Here is a 17092-nt window from a genome sequence, read left to right on the forward strand (position 1 = left end):
TTTCCAACTGGTTAAGTTTAGGCTAAAAGAAATAAATAAAAAAATAGGGCGAAGAAAACGTTTTTTTCCTATAGGGCAAAGAAAACGTTTTAATTTGTTTTACCTACTTTATATAGAAGCATCTAAGAATGAAGTTCTATGGAAAGTAGGTCTGCATTCCCTTAACAATTGTGTGTATTGAGCCGTACTGTATTGTACCCATTCTGCATCTGGTAATAACATTTTCAATCAATCATTCCAATAATACACAGTTGGATGTGTTAGTTGGTTGGATGCACTTCAAGCTGCTTCCACATGAGGCAACTTCTCTCAATCATTCCAATAATACACAGTTGGATGTGTTAGTTTGGTTGGATGCACTTCAAGCTGCTTCCACATGGAGGCAACTTGTCTTTTTTGTAGTTGTGGGAACTACTTTTTCAATAAATCTTCGATTAATGTGTGTTTATTGTATAGAAATAAGGTTGGATGAATCTGGCAGTTGTATAAAAGCTTTACACCACTTGTAGTCGTGATTTGTGACCAATAAACCATGCCTAGGGGGGTCTAACGACCACCCCTAGGCATGGTTTATTGGTCACAAACCACTCCTGCGCGTGATGTAATGCTTAAATACTCTCCAGTAACGTCAACCTGGGCGTAGCTCTGGGGTGATTCAGGGGGCGGAGCTCTGGGGTGATTCAGGGCGGAGCTCTGGAGTGATTCAGGGCGGAGCTCTGGGGTGATTCAGGGTGGAGCTCTGGAGTGATTCAGGGTGGAGCTCTGGGGTGATTCAGGAAGAATGTTTAGTTAGTGGTCATTTTAAATTGAAGATAGAAAAGAAATAAAAAGGGTAAAGATAAAAATTATAATGAAATTGATAACATCTCAATTATTGTGAATAATGAAAGACCATTGTTTTATATATGGCTGCAAGACATCCATAAGAACAAACGCCCGCATTTAATTACACACATTTTAAAAATCCATCAATAATTACTTAGTTTTAAAAAATAAATGTTATTTTTTTCTCAGTGGGTGCCAAGATAAAACATAAAACGTTCATTTTAATACAGCCTTTCATTAAAAAGGTATTACAACTTTAATCCATACCAATATGATACACCAACCAAAATACAATATTGTTGCAAGCATCCAAACACCATTTATTCCAATATCTCTTCTAATCTAAAGCTTAAAGTAGGGGGATGTGACTGGTTACTGGTTAGGGTACATCCACATCACAAGATTGACTTAATTTAGCAATACAGATCTGGACCCAGCTTGTTTCTCAAGTGTACTGTGCTGTGTGCTGTGTACTATGCCATAATGTTTTTATTATTGGCCCTCAATAGTTATGTTGGGAGACATTTAGGTAAATTGTAGAGGTAATTTCTGCAAAACATTGTTCCATGGTTCCAGAGTTGTCAGTCACACATGTGTTCAACAACATCAACACACACAATTAAGGTCAAAGCTAATGTCCAAAATGGTAAATATGATATCTTGACAATGGAATGTGACAGACGTGTGCTTTCCAGGAGCCAGTGGTCTTCGCGAGGCTGGCGTCTGTCCTGGACAGCAACTCAATTATGCTCAATTGGCAACAAAAAAACTAGACCCTTCTTCTTTACGCCAGCCAAACATCAGCCCTTATCCAAAACAGAAGTCTTCATTTTGCTCCTCTTTCCTCCACAATGGTTTTTTGGGCTGTATACATGTGACCAATGGACACCTGAAAAAGAGAACCAATCATGTGAACACGAAAGCACAACTTATTATGTTGTTGTTGCACTGGGCAGCTGGCAACAACACCCAGTTCCATTCATTTAGCATATGTCCCTTCGGTGCAAGTGACTTTACATATTACACACACTCAATATACAGTATATGTATATTTGCATCTACAGTATTATTCACAGCTTGGTTGTTGTTGCTCACCCCAAACACACTCTTTGACTGAAGAAGGTTGATAGTTTTGTTAGTTAAGTTTCTTTGATGTAGCATGCAGAAGGGGTTTGGCGAGTTAATGCACAGATATTGATTGGTTCATGTATGGGTTTTTTTCTGTTGTGCGAGTTGATAATTTGAGTTAAGTGTCTGCCAACCAATCTGTAACTATGCTCAGATTTACTGGGTCAAATCAAATTATAGCTAGAATGAGCTGTATGGGAGGAAGATGTAGCTCACTCGTAAAGTTATATTTCACTCCGCACAATCTCCTTCAACCTCAACTTAGTCTGATATGCAGTGCACACAGTCCTTCTACCTTCCAAAAAATGACAAAGTCCCACCTGTCTTTTGATGACAGCCAAACTCTCTCTAGCCTGGTTGAGCAGAAGTTCCAGCTTTTTGGGGTTGTCCACATTCATATTCTCCCTGAAGCCATCTTTAACTCGTCGCACGGCATATGTTCTGGGAATGAGACAGATACCAACACATAGTTTAGTATACTATTCTACTAAATCCACCATTGGCACTGCTGCTGGCTAGCTAGTTAAGCCAGGACTTAGTTGATCTGCTGGCTTGACACAGATATATTTTGTCCTTTGGGTGTATTTTGTTCGTTTCCCCAAACCATTCCCATCTCAAAAGGCCATAACCATTATAGTAGAGCTAAACATAAGTAAGGGATAATGTATAGCTACGAGGTCATTGTCACAAAATAATTGACCGACACAGAGTTTAGAACACTGAGGCGCCTCGCTGAGGTGTTTTAAACGTCAGTGAAGGTCAATTATTTTGCAACAATGACAGAGTATAGCTATACATTATCCCACTTATTACATGGCTAACTTACTAACAATATACCTAATTCATTTTACACCATCGACAAGACGAGATCAAATGCAGACGCAGTTGTTCTGTGGCTCCTCTGTCAGCCCAAATAAAGTGATTATTATTATCGCTGGCAGCCGGCAGGTGTGTCTGATTGCACTGAAACAGTGTGTGTCAGTGGGCTTGATTGCGCCAGCTGCGAAAAACAATAATCACCGGTGGTTATCGAAAAATAATTCACCACTGTCAGGGGCTATTGACCAATCACAATCAAGCATTTCGGCGAATGTTAAAACGCCATGTAATAATGTGTGATAAGGTAATGCAGGTTGAGACCTTTGTTTATGGCTCGCTGATAACAAACTATCATTACACATGGGCAAAACAGAGTCCATTCTCTTCAAATAACAAACTCAGCAAGACCGACGGCTTCTCAGTTGCAGTGGGTGACAATATTGTCACAAGGAAAGACGAAATTACCTACCTGGGTTCCATCCTAGAGGCAAATCTTTCCTGTGACAAAATGGCATCCAATGTAATAAAAAAAGTCAACCAACGAACTAGATTCTTGTACCGGATCTCCTCTCTGGTAAACAAGAATACCCTGAAGACTCTGGCAGGAGCACTCATTCAAGGGTACTACGACTATGCGTGCACCTCATGGTACCAAAGCACCTCAAAGGCGCTTAAAACAAAATTACAAACATCACAAAACAAACTGGTCAGACTACTACTTGACCTTACCCCCAGAACCCACCTCACCCCTGCCCACTTTGACAACCTAGGATGGCTTAGAGTAGACGACAGAGTACAGCAACTTGCAATGGGCCTGGTCTACAAGATACACTATACGACTAAGGTACCCACCCATGTACATGTCAAAATACTTCCCAAAGGTCAGTGAATACCACAACCACTACACCAGAGGAAGCTCAACAAATCATGTTAAACCCAGATTCGGCTCAAACAAGGGACTAAACACGTTTCGCAATTATGCCACACCAATGTGGAACGCCCTACCCAAAGCTGTAAAGGAATGTGAATCCCTACCAGGCATGCGTTGTTCATGGGACGGGGTTGCACTCCGTGCAAGCCCATGAAGTACTCGCTATTTGCATATCAATAGCGCCGGTCGTCAGGTGTGTTAAATACGTTCTCAGATACATTCACACCTAACTTATTGTGAATGACATGTGTTACATTCCATTCGTAGAGGCAATTAGGCACTGTCTGTAGTCTGCTGCTCAAGCAAGGGGACATTTATGGTCATTAGCGGGAGCGCGCGTGCACGTGGCACCATTAGGTGTGTGCAATCCCAGTTGATTTCAATAACGCACCACTGATCCCTACCCACATTCAAAACCGCTCTTAAAGAGCACCTACATTACATTTACATTTAGTCATTTAGCTGACGCTTTTATCCAAAGCGACTTACAAGTTCTGTGCGACAAGACAGCAAGAAGGGTATAACTCTATCAGCTGAGTAACAATGTTCATCAAAGTGTTGCGTGTTACAGTGTAGGTTAGTTTATTAGGACAAGTGCATGACATTAAGGTTAGTCGGGGTTAGATTTTTTATTTTTATTTTTTTTATTTTTTTTTATCATTTCAGATAATGGTTGAAGAAGTGAGTCTTTAGTCGACGGCGAAATATTGGACGGGATTCGGCTGTCCTAACTGGGATGGGTAGTTCATTCCACCATTGTGGGGCAAGGACTGAGAATAGGCGGCTTCTCTTTGATGACCCTCCGGGAGCTTGGATAGGAGTAGATCTGAGGCGGCCAGAAGACGCAGAGCGTAGGGGTCTTGAGGGTGTGTAGTTAGAGACCATTGACCGGAGGTAGGCGGGAGCGGTTCCCTTTGCCGCACGGTATGCTAGGTCGAGGGCCTTGAAGCGGATACGTGCAGCAATGGGGAGCCAGTGCAGGTCCCTAAGAAGTGGGGTGACATGGGCTGACTTCGGTAGGTTTGAGATCAGGCGGGCCGCTGCATTTTGAATGAGTTGAAGAGGCTTGGTGGCAGTGGCCGGGAGGCCAGCTAGCAGTGCGTTGCAGTAGTCGAGGCGGGAGATGACTGTTGATTGGACGAGGAGTTGGGTGGCTTCTTTTGTCAGGAAGGGGCGTATCCTTCTGACGTTGCTCAGGAGGAATCTGCAGGTTCTGGTTGTCGCTGCGATGTGAGCAGAGAAGTTCAACTGGTCGTCGAGGACAACACCAAGGTTCTTGGCGGTCGGCGACGCGGTCACAGCTGCATTCTCGACTGTGATGGAGAGGTCGGTCAGGGGGGAGGATTTGGCCGGCAGGTGGAGCAATTCTGTTTTGCTTAGGTTCAGTTTGAGGTGGTTGGTCGTCATCCAGGCGGAGATGTCGGACAGACAGGCCGAGATCCGCTCAGAGACGTGGATATCTGAGGGAGGGAAGGAGAGGAAGAGTTGAGTATCATCGGCATAACAATGATATGAGAAGCCATGAGATGTGATAATGTTACCCAGTGATTTAGTGTAGAGGGAGAAGAGAAGGGGTCCTAGGACCGAGCCCTGGGGGACACCCGTCCGGAGGGGGCGGGTGGCCGACAGAGTCCCTCTCCATGACACTTGGTAGGAGCGGTCATTGAGGTATGATGTCAGCCATGTCAGCGCAGATCCAGCCACTCCCATTCCTGCGAGGGCCGCGAGGAGGATCTGATGGTTGACTGTGTCGAAGGCTGCAGATAGATCTAGGAGAATCAGGACAGAGGAGAGGCCTTTCGCTTTTGCTAAGTGAAGTGCCTCTGTGACCGCAATGAGGGCCGTTTCTGTGGAGTGGCCAGTCCGGAAGCCAGACTGATTGGGGTCTAGGAGGTCATTCTGTAAGAGATAAGCAGTAAGTTGGTTGGATACAGCACGTTCAAGTGTTTTAGAAAGGAAGGAGAGAAGAGAGACAGGGCGATAGTTGGCTATGACGGTGGGGTTCAGGGTTGGTTTTTTTATGAGGGGCGTGACTCTGGCTTGTTTTAGGGAGGTGGGGACCACCCCCGAGTTGAGTGAGGAGTTGATGGTTGCAGTTAGGAATGGGAGGATGTCCGGTGCTATGGTCTGGAGGAGTGGGGAGGGTAGCTGGTCCAGCTGGCATGTAGTCGGACGGTTCGACGTTACCAGTGTCAGGGTCTCGGCTTCTGTAATGGGAGAGAAAGATGACAGAGTGAAGGATGAGGTTCTCGATTCAGCGTTTGGAATGGGTGGGGGTTGGGAGAAGGAGCTGCGGATGTTCTCCACTTTTTCCTCAAAGAAGATCGCAAAGTCTTCGGCAGAAAAAGATGAGGGAGGAGGAGGTGGGGGGGGAGTGAGGAGGGAGGACATGGTAGCATGCAGTTTGCGAAGATTCTTGGCAGAGGCCTCGATCCTATGGTGAAAGAAAGAAGCTTTGGCATTAGTAATGGTTTTGGAGAATGTTAACAAGAGGTTGTGATATGTGTCGATGTCAGCAGTGAGGCGTGACTTTCTACGGGAGGCTGCAATTCGAAACTGGCCACCGTAAATGCCCAAAACCCCCACCACCTCCTAATAGACAGTCTCCTCCCCACCGCATGTATATATTCCCTCCCCGCCGTATGTATATTTCTATCCCACCCACCCACCCCCTCCTAATGTACAGTCCCCTCCCCATCATATGTATATACTCTGTCAGGATCTAGGGGTAACAGTACTGTATATTTGAATACCGTTTATGTCACAAATGTATCAGTACTAAATACCTATATGTCCCTATGCCATAAATGTCATGTATGTTCGGGCGGCTACGTGGCGTAGTGGGCAAGGCGCTCGCCACGAAATCTGGAGACGCTGGGCTCGGCTGTTCGAGCCCAGCGCTCCACATTTGCTTTCAGTTTAGCTGGTCGTCCGTACTAATACACATTGGCCGTATTAGGGGGTGGGAAACTGATGGGTGGGGATCTGGCGTTGTGGACAGCGACTCCTACAGGTCGGTTGGTGCGCCTGCGCAGTAGAATCAGGAAGTGTCGGGGGCAGCGTGAGCCTCCCACGCGTTACTCCTCGCCACTGAGAGATCGAGCTGCGCAGGTGAAAAGATGCGACTGCTGTTACCTCAAGTACCGGAGGGGACTTGTGCTATGTATGACTTAGTCCACATTGCAGCCGGCTTGTGGGAGGCAAGAAACAGCGTTCGTGACAGGGGAGGGTTGAATTGGATAATACGCGAAATTGGGATGGGAGAAAATATAGAAAATGGGAGAAAAAGTGGATAAAAAAAAATTTCATGTATGTTGTGTATGTCTATATGAATTGAAAATGGGGGACCCTGATGGAAACAAGACAAACGTCTTTCTCAGGTCTGCATCCCCTTAACAATTGTGTGTATTGAGCCGTACTGTATTGTACCCATTCTGCAATCTGTTAAATAAAGTTTTCATTCATTCATTCATTCATTCATTCATTCATTCATTCATTCATTCATTCATTCATGTCCTTTAAGACACAGCCATGAGCGGTCGCAAATTCCTGAGCTCCCGGAGCCCTCGTCAATACAGCAAGCAAAAGCGATTTTGCGCACATTTTCTCCTCGTTATGTTTTGGATAACGGATTCGTACCTCTACTCAACGATGAAGCACAACCAGACAGAAGAGGAGAGAAGAGCAAAAATAGAAAAGGAGGTCCACAGCGACTTCTATTTCCAAAACGGCACGGAGCATAAGCACCTGGCCGTGGGGACAGCGACCGTTCACGCAACATTAACGGCTAATCCTGAAAGAAAGAACAGACCCCCGAATGGCAGAATGGACCGAAATACTTTTTTGTCCCTTATCCTGCTACTCTCGGGAGACGTGCAGCTAAACCCCGGACCCAGCCACGTCAGGACCCCCGTCAGGACGCGAACCCAGATGCGACGACTGGGACTGGCACTACAGGATGCAACGATGGCTTCGGGTGCCTACTTTCCACCCGACGCCGGAGCAATCAACACACCCGATGCCGCCGCAGAGGAACACACGGGAGGACGAGACGGGAGTGAAGGTACCGGGGATAATCAACTCGACAGTGGCGCAGGTAGCCGGCAAGCTAACACAGCAAACTACCGGAGCCAGAGGACCCTACCCTTCCCCCACCGAAAGCCACCCGGTCAGCGAGACATCACCACAGCAGGGAGCCGGCGGGATGGAATCAACACAGCCCCTGGCCAGGGGCGGATTTAGGATTGTAGGAGATCCGGGGCTTAGCCCAGATAGTTTTTTTTTTTACTTCGACACCACAACCTTTAACTTATACCACCACCTTAAAGCAGACAAAAGGCACTAGAGAACACTTAAATTCACACCCTTTAATTAATGAAGCAAACTATAATAATTTATAATAATAATAATAATAATAATAATAATAATAATAATTATTATTATTATTATTATTATTATTATTATTATTATTATTAATAATAATAATAATAATAATAATAATAATAATAATAATAATAATAATAATAATAATAATAATAATAATAATAATAATAATAATAATAATAATAATAATAATAGGACCCCCGAAAACCAGAGTATAGTCCGGGCTTCATCGTTGTTTCTTTTATTCGATATTTCCATTCATAAAGACATGCCGGCAGCCTGTGTTATCACTGGGGATGGGTCTGAGATCTCAAAAGCTATGTTTCTAAGGTGGAAGAATTATGTTTTTGTCAACTTGTTGATTGTGATTTAAAGCTTAGGTCTGAGTCTACCATAACACCAAGACTTAACTCACTCAAATACAGTTAGCAGCTGGATAGACTACAGATGGTAATTAGCTTCTGCTAAATCTGGTGCAAACATATTTTCATGCAACAATGATTAATTGTCCAAAAAGAAAAAAAGAAAAAAAATTTAATTTTTTTTTTTTTAAATAGATTCGGGGCTTTTCAGAAAACATTCGGGGCTTGAGCCCAAGTAGCCACCCCCTAGCCCCGCCCCTGCCCCTGGCCCCTGCCCCCTCCCCACGGAATTCCACCACCAGACGGAATCAACACAGACGCCAGCAGACGAACCAGGACATGACAAAGAATCACACATTATAGACTGTCATACAAATGTACAAATGCTATAAAGTGGCAAGAAATGCACTATAAACAATACTTTGCGGCGTCGTTTCTTGCGCTAGCTTCTGTTAGCCATCATTAGCCTTAATTAGCGTGAGCAAGTAAACTAACAGTGAACGTTTTTACATGAAATACAGCCCAAAAACCCTGCTGACAAACGTTTGCTTATTAAATACATTCTATGCTATAATAATACAAACGTTTCATTGCCTCTCTGTGACGACAAAGTTGTTTAAATAAGGGGAGAAAAGTAGCTAAAACCAATGTATTTGGATGGGACAGGAAGTACCATTGGCAACCGGAAGTCAGCCGGAAGTGCCTACTTTTAGGTTGTGCAAGTGGAGAATTCTTTAGTCCGCAATGACAGGAACAGGCATGGAGGAGGTGTCTGTATGTACATCCATAAAGACACCAAATTCATTAACCGTACAGACCTAGATCATGAGGCTATTGAAACTGTTTTTGTAGAAATTCTATTTGAAAGGGCTAAATCTGTTCTAGTCGGCACAATTTACAGACCGCCAGACCAAAATGGCTTTTATGATGTGTTGGATGCGTGCTTAGCTGGAGCTGAGGATGCAGAAATGATTCTTATTGGTGATTGGAACACGGATATGCAACAAAAAGATGCACCCGTCTTCAAATCCTACAATAGGTTTTGTGATCTGCACGGCCTCAGCCAGCTAATCACGCAACCCACACGTGTATGTGAGTCAACTCAGACTACCATTGACCTCATCCTGACCTCTGACAAGTCCAAGATCGCCAATAAAGGGGTTATAGCATGCGGGTTAAGTGATCATTATATGATATTCTGTACCCGCAAAAAGCTAAAACAAAAGGCTGGCTGTCACAAAACAGTCACATCTAGAGACCTCAAAACCTACTCTAGCGAGGCCTTTAACCTTGAACTGGAGGGTCTGGACTGGTCAGATGAGCTCAATGGTACACTGGTTGAAGAAACATGGCTTGGCTTCAAAACCAAATTTTCAACGATACTAAACAACATGGCCCCCTTAAGAACCACCAGGGTAAAAAATCGCGCGGAGCCGTGGATGCACGCTGAAATACTGACCGCTATGAAAACCAGAAACAAAAAATGCTCTGAGTTTCGTAAAAGTCAGTCAAAGCTTACCATAAGCACGAGCAGTGAACTCCAAGCCCACGTGACTGAACTCAAACTGGAAAGAAACAGACTAAGAAATGATGTAAACTCCATGATCAAAACAGCAAAAGAAAAATTCATCAATGACAAAACCGAGGAAAACAAAAACAAACCATGTGAACTTTGGAAATGACTCAATAACCAACTGGGCTGCAGTAAAAAACTTAAAACCAGATTCTCAAACATAAACATAAAGACGGACAACACGCTCATCACAGAAAAGCTGGATGTAGCCAATTACTTAAATAGTTTCTTCACAAACATAGCCACAACACTGGTAAACAAACTACCCTCCCACTCAGGGCATTATGGGGTAGAACACATAGTAGCATACTACAAGAACCTAGGGGTCCACAAAGACGACTTCAAACTGGAGACGGTAACAAGTTAACAGATGAGGTACTCAATAAACTGAGCGCCCTCCAACCTAACAAGGCCACTGGCCATGACAACATCCCCTCCAAATTCCTCAGAGACTCAGCAGCCGCCATCACCCCAGTCATCACACACATAATAAACCTCTCCATAAAACAGGGACACGTCCCCAAGGACTTCAAAATTGCGAGAGTGACCCCTCTGCACAAAAAAGGCAGTAAATTAGACCCAGGCAACTACCGCCCTGTTTCTATCCTTACCTCCATCTCGAAAGTCATGGAAAAAATTGTATACGAACAGGTCGAAAAATACCTCGCGGAAAAAAATCTAATCTACGAATTCCAATCTGGCTTCAGAACATCCCACTCCACTGACACATGCCTTCTCTATTTAAACGACCACATCAAACAAGAGGTGGACGCGGGCAAATACTGCGGCATGGTCATGCTGGACCTACAAAAGGCCTTCGACACTGTCAATCACACCATTCTGATTGACAAGCTAAAAGCAATTGGTTTTGATAGTCTATCAGTGAGCTGGATGCAATCCTACCTGGAGGGGAGAGAGCAGATGGTGGAGGTAAACGGTACCCTATCCCCCCCCCTCACAGTAAGCTGTGGTGTTCCACAAGGAAGCATACTAGGTCCGCTACTGTTCCTAATTTATGCAAATGACATGTCGTCAGCTTGTGACTGCAACTTGTTCCTGTTTGCGGACGACTCAGCCCTGCTGGTCTCTGACAAGAACAAGTTACAGGTTGAAAAAACCCTCAGCTCAGAACTAGGCAAAATCTGCATATGGCTCGCTGATAACAAACTATCATTACACATGGGCAAAACAGAGTCCATTCTCTTCGGTTCAAATAACAAACTCAGCAAGACCGACGGCTTCTCAGTTACAGTGGGTGACAATATTGTCACAAGGAAATAAGATATTACCTACCTGGGTTCCATCCTAGAGGCAAATCTTTCCTGTGACAAAATGGCATCCAATGTAATAAAAAAAAGTCAACCAACGAACTCGATTCTTGTACCGGATCTCCTCACTGGTGGTAAACAAGAATACCCTGAAGACTCTGGCAGGAGCACTCATTCAAGGGTACTACGACTATGCTTGCACCTCATGGTACCAAAGCACCTCAAAGGCGCTAAAAACAAAATTACAAACATCTCAAAACAAACTGGTCAGACTACTGCTTGACCTTACTCCTAGAACCCACCTCACCCCTGCCCACTTTGACAACCTAGGATGGCTTAGAGTAGACGACAGAGTACAGCAACTTGCAATGGGCCTGGTCTACAAGATACACTACACGACCAAGGTACCCATGTACATGTCAAAATACTTCCCAAAGGTCAGTGAATACCACGATCACAACACCAGAGGGAGCTCCACAAATCATGTTAAACCCAGATTTGGCTCAAACAAGGGACTAAACACGTTTCGCAATTATGCCACATCAATGTGGAACGCCCTACCCAAAGCTGTAAAGGAATGTGAATCACTACCCACTTTCAAAAACACTCTCAAAAAACACCTACGGGAGACTGCAATTCGAAACTGGCCCCTGTAAATGTCCTAACACAACCCCCTCCAATGTACAGTAAATTACCAAGTATGGTCTTGTCAATATTCCAATGTACAGTTTTGTTTGTATAGTTATACAGTGTCCCCCACCCACCCCTCCCCCCCCCCCACTCCTACCCAACCCCCCCCCCCCCCACCTCCAATGTACAGCCCCCCCCCCCCCCCCCCCCCCCCCACCTACCCAATCCAATGTACAGTTTCTATGCCAAATGTATATACTTTTTTTCTGGACTCTTTTTGTATCACAAACAGTACTGTATTTGCAAATCTGGTATGTCATAAATGTATAGATGTAGCAGTACTGTCTATCTGTATGTCATGTATGTCATAATATATGTTAAGATGAATTGAAAATGGGGGACCCTGATGTAAACAAGACGAAAGTCTTTCTCTGGTCTGCATCCCCTTAACAATTGTATGTATTGAGCTGTACTGTACTGTACCCATTCTGCAATATATTAATAAAGTTTTCAATCAATCAATTCATTCATGTTATTTACTATAGCTATTACACTCATGAATGATCCATGCCAGATCTCACCAAAACAGACTGCAAAAGTGACCTAGCTGTGAATACACTGCTTACTATAGCATAGCTATCACGCAGTGAAAATATAGATTCAACGGTACCTGTAGTTATAAGAGGGGAAATCTCTGCTTTCTTTGATTAGCATTCTGTACAAGGCGATCACCTGAACGCGACTGGAAGACGCCATGTTGGAAACAAAGTCTGCCGAACTTCGCTTCTAGAAATATTGAACTATGTCGCTTTCCGTAGATAGTTGAACCCGGAAGTAAACTCTGTTCAAGACACGCGTTTTAGCGAAGAGGAGTCACTCGCGTTGTTGTTGCACAGATCGTGAGGTCTATATTTCACCAGATCAAGTTTGACATTTGGGAGTACGACACAATGTCCGTGGCCGGTACTGTGCCGGGACAGTTCGACGATGCAGATGAATTAGACAGGTAAGCGAATGAACGAAGAGGCGCAGGCTATTGGAAATGCTAGCCAGTATTCTGTTGTTGTTATGTGTTTGAGAGAGCCCCCTAGTGTTTGTGGCGTTAATGTGACCAGAGCCTTCTCAGGTCTTTAAATCACTGTGTCCATCCACACAGCATGTGGATGCTTAACTGCTATTGCCATTTAACCATCCCACCTACAATGCTTCACGGAACCCCAGATTGATACACACCTTGATATGATTTTGTCCAACTGACCTCCATCCTGAGAAATATGTTGTTTGTTGTATTGTCATAACTGTCTGTATCTGTACTGTAGACGAGGGGGGGCATAACAGTCGAGTGATTGAAACCCATGCTCAGGAAAGTCATTATTATGCATTCTAGCCTTAAAACATGTTTGGTTAATTTTTAAGAAGGTGTTTGATTAATCCTTCCCTTGGTAAAACGTTGGGTTTAATTTTAAGTTTAAGTTTATTTGGATCCCCATTAGCCACAGCAGTGCTGGGGCTATTCTTCCTGGGGGCGTGATTGAATATTAAAGGCAACCAACTTGTGTTCTGCCTTTCGTTCAGCATTTCTCTGATTGGCCACACGGCCACGTGACCGCGCTACCGCGCGGCAGAGAGTTGCGCCGCCCGCGGCAGCGTCTTCCATTGTAGAATTGTTTACATCAGGGTGAACACTGTTGTATTCGCAAATATGAGAGCCAGCAATACGCAGCTCCAGTTAACCTAATTTATACCTTAATGAATCATTAAAAAAATATACACAGTTAACTGGAATATGTTGTTTCTTTACACATATGTTGGGATTATGTAATTGGTTTGTCATGACAAAACAATAAAAATCGCTACTTTACACATAACGCTGTTACGCTGCCACCACCCACTTCAATGACAGAGCTCTCATATTTGCGAATGCATAAACTATATCTTAAATTATGGCTATGTGTCTAATATGGCTGTCGCGAAGTCATTGATAAGCGACAGCCATATTAGACACATAGCCATAATTTAAGATATAGTTTATGCATTCGCAAAATATGAGAGCTCTGTCATTGAAGGGCTTCTACAACGGAGCACGGCCGCTGCTGCTGGAGCTGGACAGAGTCAAGCCGGCGGCGGCGCACGGAAGCCGGGGATAAACCACCGCATTGCCCCGCTGGCGCTTCAGCAGCCTCCACACTGATGTACAGTGACGAGTGAATCTGGTAGTTGGTTTATGACGTTAAAAACGCAAAATAACATATAACGTTACAGCGTACAGTTTCTAGTTAATCAGTCAGGCGTCAGCCTCCACACTGATGTACAGTGACACCCAGAGTTTCTAGTTACAGTAGTGACGCGTGAATCGAGATAGTCCCAACAGTGTTTATTATTAAGAGTCAGATAGTCCTAACAGTGTTTATTAGTAAGAGTCAGATAGTCCTAACAGTGTTTATTATTAATTAACGTCATAAACCAACTAACAGATTTATTTTGCACCAGGGAACTTGAAGGTTCCTGCCGCGCTCGTGGCAAAAGGGGGCGGGCTAGCGGCATGGGGTCGTGGCCAATCAGAGAAAAGCTGAACACAAGTTGGTTGCCTTTAATATTCACGCTTCCTGGGGTCCATAACACGTAAATACAGTTACAGACTTGTACACTCACAACATTCACATGTCATACAGACAGTTCATGCTGTGCAGTTACATTCTGGCTGTCACTGAGTGACTACTTGGGCTATATGGTGCACAGATTGAGACTTTTTAAGGGAAAAGACTACGGAATTCAACCCTGAATTTACCCCTAAAGAAACCTTATTAATATTAAGGGGTAAAGTAAGTACATTCTAAGGTGTCCAGTTAGCCCTTAATTTGTCCTTACTTCACCCCTTAATGAATAGACATAATCATCAGCCATAGAGTCATCAGCTATAGAGTGTATAGAATAGACATAATCATCAGCTATAGAGTGTATTATATAGAATACTAGACATAATCATCAGCTATAGAGTGTAAATAGAATACTAGACATAATCATCAGCTATAGAGTAGGGGTGGACGGTATGGTCTAAAATTTATATCACGGTATAATTTGAAGCATAGAAGGTAACGGTATATATCACGGTATCAGTGTTTCCGTTAGAATATTTTTTTTGCCTGATAGGCAGGCTATATAAAGAATGACATCCTCAAGGCATGTAGATTTATAATATTTTAACTTAAAACTAGGCTACTTTTGCGTATAAAGTCATTATATTCCAAATAAAATAAGTCCCGAGTCCGTGCTGCTCCCATTGCAAACAGCCGGGCTGGATGCTGGATTTTGCTAGAAGCATATGTAGCTGCAGAGCCGCAGAGCCAGCGGTGCTTTCAGGTCTGGTCACAGCTTTCAGCCGTTGGGTGGGGGGGCGCTGTTGAGCGGACCTGACCTGAAAGCGCAGCTGGCTCTGCGGCTCTGCAGCTACATATGCTTACATATGCAGCCGTCCTCCCGGCTCCCGCTGCAGCTGTCGTTATCATAACACTACACGCATATCATAATGTTTACAGCAAACTGTAGTTGATCACCAGGTATGTTTTATTAACGTAGAATAATTCATATAAGAAAAACGATAGGGACATCTCTTACCTTTCTCCACTGGTTAAAAATGCCAGGAACTGAAATTGAAACTTGCTGTGCGCCGCGCGGTGATATGTGTTTATTATGAAATGACAATTGCGTGTTGACACGCCCACTGCGCGAAGCCTCCTAAATAACTTTTTCCAGTTTGCACATATCTATTATCTATGACTAATTCTATCTATTTTTAGGGGCAAATGCGATTGAAATAGTCGCGCTGTGGTTACATGACGTCATTGCTATTTTAGAGCTGCGCTACAGGTTACCATACCGTAGAGCAAATTAATACCGTTTATACCGTATACCGTTTATACCGTCCACCCCTACTATAGAGTGCTGGGGCGGAGCTAGGCGATCATGGAGTAGACGTGTTTCACGTGAGCTCCCTTCTACCGTGCGGAATATACGTTTTTCCCCATTAGTCTTTATTTTATTTTTATTTGTTTTTTGTCGGCTTGTTAAGTCGTCGAGTTGCAACTACTGTCGTCAACTTTTTTCGACTTTCTGCGATGTCGGTGGTAGGGTTGGGCACCGAGAACCGGTTCTAAAAAGAACCGGTTCCTAACTTCCGGTTCTGGAACCGGAAGTAACATGTTTGCATTTCGATAATTTTTTTCGATTCCATCCTAAATGCCCGCACTAGTTTGTTTTCTGGGGGTTGTAATCATAGTGTAATTACTCCTCCCGTGCTCCGCTCGTGCTCCGCTAGTAAAAAAAAAACACCAACGAAGAAGAACATCCTCTTGGAGTAGTCGCAAAACAAAACATGGAACAGAGGAAACGCCGTTCGAAAGCTTGGCTTCATTTCACGTTAATAAAGGACGGGTTGGCACAGTGCAACACCTGTGACAAACGTATTTCCAACAAAGGAGGATGCACGACAAACATGGCTAAACATCTTCGCGGGCATGGTATAGTAATTAACGAGTGCATTGTGTTTAACTCGTTGCTTCGCTCTCCTGCTCCCGTCGCGTCCTCCACTACAGACAGTCAACCTGCAGCCAGCAATTCCTCGTTGCAAACGGAATCAGGTACATGGAAATTATGGTTGCTTTATTAATCTTAACATACAGCAAACTAGCTAAAGTTATAGACTACCAATTGCTAAAACGGTGTCAAATCTGTTCATAGTTGTTGAACGCTCGCAGCGTGATGCTCATTCTAACGTCAGCCAGCCTGGACCGGCTGCTGCTGCTACCAGCCAGCGACCGCAGCCAGCTGGGTAGTTTCTTCAACCGCAACGCGACACCCCATTCACTTTGGCAGCAAGGGGAAAGCTGTCGAAGGAGCGAGTTGCAGAGTGCCACAGAGAGTAACTGCTTATGTGGTGAAAAGGCTGCATCCCTTTTCAGATGTTGAATCGCCCACATTTCGGTAAGCAATAAGAATAACGTTAAGCTAACTAACTTAGTATGGTAGGGTAGCTACTAATAGTTATCTACCCCTGACCTAACGTTACAGTAACAGTTCAGGTTTAACTGTATTGACAGATTTGTCTTTGGCACGTTAATCGTTATGTCTCTCTCTCTCTCTCCCTCCCTCCCTCTCTCTATCCCTCCCTCTCCTT

The 17092-nt window shown here is 44.1% G+C and overlaps 2 protein-coding genes across 2 annotated transcripts in view; one reads left to right on the forward strand and one right to left on the reverse strand.

Moving 5' to 3' along the window:
• Positions 1–942: 942 nt before the first annotated feature.
• Positions 943–12697, reverse strand: lyrm4a (LYR motif containing 4 a). Its single transcript, XM_084312450.1, has 3 exons — positions 12590–12697; positions 2274–2394; positions 943–1714 (listed from the first exon to the last, which is right to left on the reverse strand). Exons 1-3 carry the CDS (start codon positions 12673–12675, stop codon positions 1652–1654), a joined length of 270 nt encoding a protein of 89 aa, XP_084168576.1. The 5' UTR covers positions 12676–12697; the 3' UTR covers positions 943–1651.
• Positions 12698–12787: 90 nt separating this feature from the next.
• riok1 (RIO kinase 1 (yeast)) overlaps positions 12788–17092 on the forward strand; it is a 131174-nt gene continuing 126869 nt past the window's right edge. Inside the window, exon 1 of the mRNA XM_084312731.1 lies at positions 12788–12925. Within this exon, the coding sequence (XP_084168857.1) occupies positions 12870–12925 (56 nt within the window). The 5' untranslated portion in view covers positions 12788–12869. The remainder of the gene's footprint in view (positions 12926–17092) is intronic.

This window comes from Notolepis coatsorum, assembly GCF_963971535.1.
Source record: "Notolepis coatsorum genome assembly, chromosome: 4".
NCBI classification, from domain to species: domain Eukaryota; kingdom Metazoa; phylum Chordata; class Actinopteri; order Aulopiformes; family Paralepididae; genus Notolepis; species Notolepis coatsorum.

Excerpts from the sequence above, each read along its gene's own strand:
- lyrm4a (XM_084312450.1), bottom strand. The coding sequence starts at position 12,675 with ATGGCGTCTTCCAGTCGCGTTCAGGTGATCGCCTTGTACAGAATGCTA. Across the intron at positions 2,395-12,589 it reads TTCCCCTCTTATAACTACAG|AACATATGCCGTGCGACGAG; the intron begins GTACCGTTGAAT and ends TCTCATTCCCAG. Across the intron at positions 1,715-2,273 it reads TGGCTGTCATCAAAAGACAG|GTGTCCATTGGTCACATGTA; the intron begins GTGGGACTTTGT and ends TCTCTTTTTCAG.